The sequence below is a fragment of the Galeopterus variegatus genome, unplaced genomic scaffold (genome assembly GCF_000696425.1).
Source record: "Galeopterus variegatus unplaced genomic scaffold, G_variegatus-3.0.2 Scaffold154, whole genome shotgun sequence".
Classification (NCBI taxonomy): domain Eukaryota; kingdom Metazoa; phylum Chordata; class Mammalia; order Dermoptera; family Cynocephalidae; genus Galeopterus; species Galeopterus variegatus.
This window is the reverse complement of record NW_007726265.1, coordinates 346,928-357,424: the sequence shown is the minus strand read 5'-3', so window position 1 is coordinate 357,424 and position 10,497 is coordinate 346,928. Positions and strand designations below refer to the sequence as shown.

Genomic DNA, 10,497 nt, shown 5'->3' with positions numbered 1-10,497 from the left:
GTGGTGCCGCCGTGCCGGACGGGGGACCGGCAACGGGATTGCAACCCTCGGCGTTGCTCCCGCGCCTCGCTCAGCCAGTGAGCGGGAACCGGTCTGTATGTGGGATCCGAACCCTCGGGCGGGAGCGCCGTCACGCTTCCCAAGCGGCGCACTATCCAGTGCGCCACCGGGCCGGCCCTAGCCTTTTTGGCACTCCCAGATTCCCACAGTATCCAAGTTTATACCCTTTTCTTAACAGGAGGGATTTGGGGAATAGAGAAGTTTTTCATCACTTGAAATATCTGGCCTCTTTCCAAATAAATTAGCCTATGAGGAAGAAAATGGAAACTCACCAGGCTAGGAAATAAATTACTGATATGTTCTCAGCACAGGGCATTTGCCTTGTCTGTGCCTGCAGGGACTCTGGTTGTTTAGCAACCAGCCAGTGCCCAAGCATTTTCAGCAAATTAGCGAGCTAGGTCTGTTCCCAACTGATGCTTCTCTATTAGAGGTTAATAGCACAACAAGATGGCGCTGCTTGTTAAGGCCGGTGGTGGAATGATAGGACCAGCTGGGCCCACCTTTTAGCCAACAGCAGGCTAGCACCACGGGCAGGGACTCTCGGGGCATGTGTTCCAGTCCTGGCTCTTGCTTGTCTTTGGGCAAGTTATTTTACCTCTTTAGGCTGTTTCCTCATTTGTAAAATTACAGAATTTGACTAGATGACTCCTAAGGCCCTACCTAAAGAACACAGGCTTTGGGTCTGAATCTTAGCCTTACCCTTACTAGCTGTAGTCAGTGCACCTCCTTCAGCTTTAGTTTCCTCATCTGTCAAATGGAAATCATATCTACTCTGTAGGGTCTGTGGTGGGCTATGAAAAAGGCTGTTGCAGCCTTAATAATGTAGAAATGCAAACAGACACAGGAGTATGTGCCTATGGTGAGGTAAGCAACCCCCGAGGTAGACCCCAGAATGTTGACATGGCCCCCATGGATGAAAGGTGTAAAAGTCTTTGCTTCTTCTAAGGAGCTACTTCCATTCACTATGAATCTCATCATCAGCATACCCTTTGGATGACCTCTTTCCAAATAAGTTTGTCTATAAGGAAGAAAATGGAAAGTCATCAGGCTAAGAAATAAATTACCAATATGTGCTCAGCACAGGGCACTGGATGGCTTGTTCACTGCATGACTGAAAAATCAATGTGAGAATAACTCTGAACACAATTTGAGTTGTCATCTTGCTAATCTTCCAACCCAGACCACCCTTGGTAGTCAAGCTTGCTCAGGGCCGCTGTGAGCATCCAATAAGCTAACATGTAGAAAGCTCTCTGCCAAGGTCTTACTCCTCCTTCCCAAACCCTCTCAAAGACCACTTCCCACAATCACCAGCCAGAGTTCTTTGAAAACCACACAGTGGGCTGGCCAGTTAGCTCAGCTGGTCAGAGCACAGCCTTATAAGACTAAGGTCATATGTTCGGGTGCCCACACTGGACAAGTGCCAAAAAAAAAGAAGAAGAAAGAAGAAAGCTACATACGAGGTAACAGGAAGGAAGGATGGAATGCAGTTTCTCCTCCACTTGTGTTATCATAGTGATTGATCACTGCCCAAAGGGCCCAGCGGACTACTTTTAGGCCTTCAGCTTATGCAAAATTGCAAGTTCCTGCAGTACATCCATGAACACTGAAAATTTTCATTATTGACTATTCATTGGGGGCACTGTTGGCTGACTTCTGCAAGCTTGGGAACGAACGACAAAACCAATGACCAAATAGAGAGGGAGATTGGCCTGATGAGTGGCCAGAGTGCCAACTCAGCTTAGAAGAGTGTTTTCTGGGCCGGCCCGTGGCTCACTCGGTAGAGTGCGGTGCTAATAACACCAAGGCCCCGGGTTCGGATCCCACATAGGGATGGCCGGTTCGCTCACTGGCTGAGCGTGGTGCTGACAACACCAAGTCAAGGGTTAAGATCCCCTTACCGGTCATCTTTTAAAAAAAAAAAAAAAAAAGAAGAGTGTTTTCTAATCATGGCTGGGGGACAGCACTAGGACAGGGCATTTAAAGGTGACCCTTTAGGTCTGCTTGTATTGAAACTTGGGATGCTCCCAAGGAGGTCCTACCAGGCACCTCGGATTTCTCTGTGCACACATGTCTGTTGTAATTCTCTCACAGCACTTTAATCCCTTCAGTATGTGGCTCTTGGAAGAGAGGAAAGGTCATATTCATACTGCAACCCCAGAGCCTCAGTTGTTTCTTCGGTGTCTAACACACACTGTCTCCCTCTGGTTTCTACAACACCAGAGTCTCCTGGTTCTTCTCCAACCTGCAGGCCACTCCTTCTCAGCCCCTCTCCCAGCTCCTCCTCCTCTACACAACTTTTCAGTGTTGGATTTCTCCAGGGTCCTGTCATCAGCTCTATCTCCATCCTCTCCCATGGCTCCAGTTACCATCTACATGCTGACAACATCTGAATTGTCTGCCAGACATGTCCACTTGAGGTTCTCACAGGCACCTCCAACTCAGTAGGTCCCAAAACAGATTCACTGCTTTTCACTCAGATTTGTTCTTCCTCTGATGTTTCCAATCTTTGGAATGACAACACCATCTGCCCACTTACTGAAGCCAGAAACTTGAGGGTCATCCTTGATTCCTCCCTCTCCTTCATCCTCCTCATCTACTGTCATCAAATCTTGTTAATTCTACTTCTAAACTGTATCTTGAATCCATTCATGGCTCTCCAACCCATTGCTACGCATCCTAGAGCAGCCGACCTATCATCCCCCATGCCCAGACACAGGAACACTAGCATCCATGCCTACCTCTCCTACCCAGTTTCCAAACTGCATTGAGAGGGATCTTTTAAAACTGCAAACCTGATCGGGTTCTTCTCAGAACCCTCAAGAGAAGGCCTAGCGTCCTTCCACCTCTCTTCAAGGCCTTCCATGACCTGGCTCCAGGCTACCTCTCTACTCTTCCCCTGCCCCAGGCCTCCCCCATACCGCTACACACACACATGCACACACGCACACACATGCAATACACGTGCACATGCTTGCATACAGTCTCAATCATTTCACATACTGAGCTTTTCTCCTGGAACCCTCTTCTTTCTCCTCTTCATCAGACCAACTCCTCTTCCTCCTTAATGCCGCGGGGTCAGTTCTCCTTACCACAGGCTGCTCTTTTTGTCACTCTCACACCGGTAATTATCTCTCAGTGTATGGCTTCCTCATTAGACTGTATCCATCCCACCCAACAGTGCCTTCTGCAGCACCTGAAACAGGGCTTGACATAACAGGAGGTGCTGTGTGTGTTATGTGTGCATTTATTTGTTGAATGAATAAATGAATGAGTGAATGCTCTGCAAATTTCTGATGACTGAATGGGCAAAGGAAAGCTACTTAAGAAATACAAGAACACCACAGGGCCATCCCCCAGGACCCACCATACCTCAGGACAATGCCAATGCAGAGGAGCGTTCCAAAGGCCAGGCTTCCTCCAGCCACCAGGAATGTGGGCAGTGGTACCAGAGAAGAATCCTGCCCTAGAAAAAGAAAGAAGAAAGAGGAGGAGGAGAAGAAGGAAAAAAAGGAGTAGACAGAGGAGGAGGAGAAGAAAACCAATTAGCTGGTTCTGTCAAATTCCTCAAAGCAACCTTACCCCTGGAAGAGGAAGCAGCTCTGCCACTTGACGGGACTGCCAGTTTTCTGGCCAAAGTCAAATCTGGCCCGAGCATAACCCAACAGACCCCAGGATCCCACCACTTGGCAGGAGATACACCTCAAGGTCAGAGTTTCTGGGCTCCTGCCGCCAGCCACAGATTCCCACTTACTTTCAGAGTCGCTTTTCTGGTGACATTCAGCCTGCCACCATAAGACACAGAGAGGGTACAAGAAACAGAAGGCTTTGAGGACCTCCTTTTGATGGCAGCTCCAGTGTGGATGATGCCAAGGAGGCTCGGGTGCTTTAAATTGAGTATTTGGAAGTACTTTTCTCCATCGGGGCATCATCTCTTGCCTGTCCCCCAACTTGGCACTCCAGCCCCGCCACATGACCTTCATTCAGTTCTCCAACGTGCTGTGTTCCCTGTGCTCCAGGGCCCTCCACACGTGCTCCCTCTTCTTTCCTGGAAAGCTCTTCCCACCTCTGCTGCTCCCCTTTGCTGTCCAGTCCCTACTCAGCCTTCAGCTCTCAGATGAGGTGATGTCACTTCCTTTGAGAACTGACCCTCCTGCAAGCTGAGTAAGTGCCCTCCCAGTTATTTCTCCACTTCCACCTCTAGACTGAGCTCCCTGAAAGTGGGGACTGCACGTGTCTTTTTCTCTCATATACTCCCAGCTGCTGACACTGTGCCTAGCATAAAGTAGGCTCTCCAAAATATTTCATCGAATGAATGAAAGAACAAACTAGCTTCACAAGTAGCCATGTCTTCCCACAGAAAGGTCCTTCCTACCACTGCCAGAGACCCTGGACAGGACAGAGGTACATCTAAGCAAAACCTTCATTCTCTCCCTCTGCTGCAAATGCAGATAGTCGCAGCTGCGTGGACCCAGGATTCAAGCTCTTCTACCCTAAATGGTATCCATTGTTGAAGAGGCCGCTGGGCTGGCCCGTGGCTCACTCGGGAGAGTGTGGTGTTGATGGCACCAAGGCCCCGGGTTCGGATCCCATATAGGGATGGCCGGTTAGCTCACTGGCTGAGCGTGGTGCTGACAACACCAAGTCAAGGGTTAAGATCCCCTTACCGGTCATCTTTAAAAAAAAAAAAAAAAGAAGAGGCCGCTGCTAGTCATTGCTTTAGATGCCCACTGGAGGCAGGCATTGCAGTGAGTCCAGGCTGGTGAGTGGGCACTGACTGCAAAGACAGGTCTCTCTGAGGATGTCGCATGTCTCTTGGCAGAAACAGCCATGTAATGAAAGCAGTAGGCTTGACTTGCTCACTTATTAATATGTCACCATTTTTTATATTTGTTCCTTCCTTCATTCAACAAATATTTATTGATGCCTATCCTGTGCCAGCCTTTGTTCTAAGCTTCAGAAATACAGGGAAAAGTATGACAGAAATGTTCCTCCCCCCCCACCACCCCTGGATCCTACATTCTAATCAAGAGAGACAAACAAACAAATATGTTGTGTGATGTTAGCAGTGATGGGGCAATGTTGAAAAGTAAAGTATAGGAAAGGGAGAGAGTGACAGTGCAGGGGCGGCATTGTCAGATGCAGTGATCAGGAAAGGGCTCCCTGAGAAAGAGGCATTTGAGCAGAGACCTGGGTGGTAGGAAAGAGTGGGCAAATAGAGTCAGAGGAAGACCCTCCAGGCAGAGCAAGGAGGTGCCAAGGCCCTGGAGTAGAGCTTGTGTGGAAGAGCAAGGATGGCGGTGCGGCTGGAGCAGCGTGAGTGGAGCGGGGATGGAGGAGGAGAGGTCTACCAGTAGGGGACTAGACGACTTTGTTAGGACTCCCCACAGAGCCTAGGGACTTTGTGAGGACTCTGGCTTTTCCTCTGGGGGACACAGTGTTGAGCAAGGGAGAGCTTGGATTTGTGTTTTAAGGATCACTCTGGGTGCTGGTTGGAAAAGAGTCTGTTGAGGTGTAAGACTGGAAGCTGGTAGACCAATTGGCAGCTCCTAAAGCTCTCCAGTTTCTGGGCATGTCTCAAGGTACAACTGACGGGACGTGCTGAGGGCTTGGCCAGAGGATGAGAGGCAGGAGAAGAAGTGTGCCTGATGCCCCACACCTGAGCAGCCCAGCAAATGTGGTGCTGGTCGCCGAGATGGGGAAGATGGAGAAAAACAGTTTTGGGTTGGAGAGGTGGGGAGGTATCAAGCGTTTCTCCTTTAGATATGTTAAGTTTGAGATTTCTAGTAGGTGTGCAAGTGGATATGTCAACTAGACAGTTGGATACACGAGTGTTAGTGGCAAGGTCAGGATGGGGATATAAATTTGGGAGTCATCAGCCCATACATGGTCTTTAAAGACATGGAGCTGGATGAGCCCATTGGTGAGGGGGGATGGAGAAGACTCAAGGGTCCCTCTGTAGCAGCTCTTGAACGCCTGGCCTCCTGCCATCTTCCCATGCCATTTAAGGCCAATTTCAACGAGTTTCCTGTGATTCTCGCTGCTGGACACACTCTCTCAATTCTCTCGATTCCATTCTGCTTTATCTATGCCTTCCTTTTGGCCTGTCTCACACTTTGGTCTTTGTTAAAGTCACGAATTTCTCTTTGTCAGGGCCTCCCAGTGTACTGTAGAGTCCTTGAGAGCAAAGATAGATTTAATTCCCTCTGAGTCCCCAGCTGTGAAGAGCTCAGCCCCAGGTATTTAGCAGGTCCTCCACAGGGGCTCTGCACCATGGTAGGGTTTTGCCCCTGGGATGGCACAGCCTGGGCACCCAGCAGCAGGGGCAGGAAGGAATCTACACAGGTAAGGGTAAGGAGGCCAAGGATTTCCTCAGAAAGCCCAAGAGCCATCAGATGGAGCTGTTCAACTGCTGAGCCTCTGGAGTCTGGACTCTATGCGTCCCATACATCCATCTAGTAAAACAAACACAGGACCTGTGATCTTTGTGATCTTTCTTGATTCAAATGTTGGTAAGTTTTCCTGATCTCACAGGAATAGAAAATCAGAAGCACTGAAATCAAGGGCTCCCAAAACAAATACTTCCTTCAACAGGTATTCCATTTCAGACTCCAATAATTTTGTTTGCAGCACATTCGTTTGTACTGTGAGCCAAGTGTGAAATATTTCACTGATTTGTTCTGCTCTTCTTATGGCCCCGTCACTGTATCTTAGCTAGCAATCTCAAATTTCAACGCAAAGTAATAAAAGAATATTCTGGCACTGGAACTCTGCCAACCAGTCAAAATAAGAAAGGACTTTCTGCAGAGACATGTCTTGTGCCCCTCAGACCATAGGGATACAAAAATATCCAGTCCTTACCTTTGAGGCTTGTTGTATTTGCAGAATCTCTGGGGAGAATATTATCCATATCATCATCATCATCATCATCATCATCAACAGTAGTAGGTGCCTAAAAGAGACATTTCTCACCATAAGACCCTTTCTGTGGATCCTACCATCATTCAGACCATCACCTCCTCCTCAAAGCCCTCCCTGATCCACCCAAAGCATTCCTTTCTCTATATCATGAACCTCCTGGTATCTGACCTTCGTCACCCTCAACTTTTTCACTATTACTTGTGCATTTGTATCCACACCTTGTCAGCTCAAGGTGGAAATTTCTTTCCATCTGCCTCTCCACCAAAAGCTCAAGAGCACAGCACCTTGCACAGAAGAGATACTCAGTTGATATGCTGAAGCCACAGTTGTACTTATGGGTCCAGTGCCAGGGCACAAATACCACTGCTCACTGGGAAAAGCATGGACTGGACTCCTGGCTCTGCCCCTTACTAGCTATGTGATATGGGGCAGATTTCTCAACCCATTTGGGCCTCAGTCCTGCTCCCTTATAGGGTTAAATGAGGATCAAATGAGCTAGCAAAGGCAAGGCTCGGAGTCTGGCGGGGCATGGGCAATCAGTGTGAATCAGTGTCAGTTCCCCTAGAACCTGTGCTAGGAGCTCTCTGGCCCCACGCATGGGCTCCACCTGTAGATATGCTCCTGCTGGTGCCTGGACAGTCCTGCACTGAATCTGGATAAGGTTCAGAAACTCTGGGCTCCTTCCCTGTGCTGCCCAGCTCCAGGAGTGGCTCAGCCTCCCAGCTTAGCGTTTAGGGACTTAAGGACCACAGGAGGAGATACAGCTGGATGGGAAATTGGATTACTCAAGGAAGTCGTTAAGCAGCTTCAGAGGTAATCCTCTTTCTGGCAAATTGTGACACCAGGAGTCCGCAGGGGAGGGACTCAGATGAGCTGAATGTGAGCTTTAAGCTAAGTCATTAGTGATGTCCAAAAAGCTCAGAGATGAAACAGCCACTAGACGCAGGGCAGTTTTGTGCACCAGGCCAGCACTGCTGCACACTCTACAGCCCTGGGACAAGGGAACTGCTATTTCCCCTTTTTACAGAGGCTTGGAAAGGACAGGTTACACACCTACCACCTCATTTCTAGTAAGTGGCAGATCTGGGATTTGAACCAAATTCTATCTGGTGCCAGCCCACACTCCTAACCACTAGGACCCTTTTACAAGAACATGAGCTCACCTGCGTGGAGGGGGACACCATCTCAGCTTGAGGACTCCTGGATTCTGCAGACAGAAGGAAGCATCGTGATTAGTCATTCAAGGACCCTGGAGTCCCTGATGGGCTCCAGAAGCAGAAAGTTAATCACGGTGTTGTTTAAAGAGCATGATGCTAGAAATAACCAAATATCCAACCATAAGGGACTAGCTATATAAATTATGATATAGCCATATAATGAAATAGCCTTTTAAAATATGTTAGGTAAAAAAAGCTTGGTTGGTTAGAGTATAATGTTACAGCACCAAGGTTAGGGGTTCGGATCCCCACACCAGCCAGCCACCAAAAACAAATGAACAACACAAAATTTTTAGAAAAATGTTGAAGATATTACATAAAGTTGTATGAAATATGTAACACAAGATCCATATAGTTTGATCCCAAGTGTCTAAAGAAACATATATATGTCATTATTTATTTTATATTACATTATATATCATAATATATATTCACACACAGGAAGAAAAAAAGGATGGATACACATCACCATATATAAGCAGTATTAACATTTTAATTTCCTTCTATGCACCTTCTTGCAATAAAAAATATACAACATAACAACAAATTCTCATCTACCTGGATGGGTTTAGTACACCTTGCAGGAAAAGGGATATGGACCTGGCAACCTCACAAGGCCCCTTCCCCTCCATGGGAACAGTATTTCTGCAGAAATCCCTGAGGCAGAGGGAGGCCAAGTATCACAGTGAGAGCCCCGACACAAGGCCAGGCTCGGTGGCAAATGTGGGCCCAAGGGACAAGGCACTGAACCATGAAAGTCAATGAGTGGAATGTTCTGGATTTCAAAATATTTCCTTGTCAGTTCATCATTTTTCCATCAAGAAGTTAAAAATACCACAGAAATGGTTCACACAAAGATGACAAGCCTCCTTGAGCCAGAAGTAGCATAAGGAAGGACTAGAAAGGGGTGAAGGAGAGGATGACCCTACCTCTGCTCAGGAGAGAATTTCCAGCCGGAGTGTGTGCCATCCCCAGAAGGGGAGAAAACCACACTCTAGCATCACCAGAGGGAGCTTAAGAACACAGCCACCCTCCTCACTGTACAGAGAGGGAAAGCAACTTGTCCAAGGTCACACAGCACCTTAGCCTAGAATTGAACGTAGAATTCATGGGAGGGACCCAGTTTCTTATTCCTTTGTGTTCCTCCCAGCCTAGCCTAGCAGAGAGCAGTTAGACTTATAGCAGGGGGTGACTGAAGGATGAACGGAGGGGTGTGGGGGTGCTAGAATGAAAGCTAAAGCGAGTAGATGGGGTAGCACTAAACAGAAAACATGGGTGACCATGGACAGTCATTCAGCCCAGTGGTTCCCCAGACACAGCCAGTCAGCATCATCTGGAGCCTTTTAGGCCCCACCCTAGACCTTTGGCTTTAGAATCCTGGGCATGACACCCCAAGGGCTTTTAAAGAGATCTCCAAATCTAGAGAGATGTTTCTGGAAGAAAGGGAGACCCATATAGTTTCCACCCTCAGTCCTGACCCCCACCATGGCATGTGGTCCAGAGAATGACAATTAACCTCTGGTGGTTCAGATAAACATATGAACAGCATACTAGTAAAATATTGCTAATATTACTGGCACCAACCTTTGTTGAGGTTTACTATATAGTTCCAGTAGCTCCATTTCCTGTATTCACCTTCACTGTGTCATAGGAGGCAGATACTATCAGCCCAGTTTTACAAATATTCTGAGGCTCAGAAAGGCTACAGAACTTGCTTTACATCAGGAAACACATTTTTTTCTCTTTAGGTGAAATAATTTAACATTTCTATTCCAGTATTTTGTATTTCTTAATGTCTCACTCCAGTTACCATGATGGGTGAAAAGGGAGAAACTGACACTCACTGGCCCCATGTGTGAGGTTGTGACAGTAGTGGTGACAGTGGGTGATCACAAAACAACACGGTGACAGCAATACCTAACATTTATTGAGCACTCACTATGTACGAGGCACCATTCTAACCACTTTACATGAATCAACTTGTTTAATCCTCACAACATTACTCTGAGATAGGTGCCATTATTATCCTCACGTTACAGAAAAGGAAACAGGTGGGCCGGCCCGGTGGCGCACTGGATAGTGCGCCGCTTGGGAAGCGCGGCGGCGCTCCCGCCCGAGGGTTCGGATCCCACATACGGACCGGTTCCCGCTCACTGGCTGAGCGAGGTGCGGGAGCAACGCCGAGGGTTGCGATCCCGTTGCCGGTCCCCGGTCCAGTACGGGGGCAACACTGAGGGTTGCGATCCATTGCCAGACACGGAAAAAGACAAAAGACAAAAAAAAAAAAAAAAAAAAAAAAAAG

At 47.9% G+C, this 10,497-nt stretch overlaps 1 protein-coding gene across 1 annotated transcript in view; it reads right to left on the bottom strand.

Moving 5' to 3' along the window:
• The window catches only part of IL6R (interleukin 6 receptor), an 85,467-nt gene that overhangs the window by 4,273 nt on the left and 70,697 nt on the right, over positions 1-10,497 (bottom strand). Inside the window, exons 10-12 of the mRNA XM_008592849.1 lie at positions 8,142-8,185; positions 6,919-7,009; positions 3,430-3,523 (exon numbers count right to left, since the gene is read on the bottom strand). Of these exons, the coding sequence (XP_008591071.1) occupies positions 3,430-3,523; positions 6,919-7,009; positions 8,142-8,185 (229 nt within the window). The remainder of the gene's footprint in view (positions 1-3,429; positions 3,524-6,918; positions 7,010-8,141; positions 8,186-10,497) is intronic.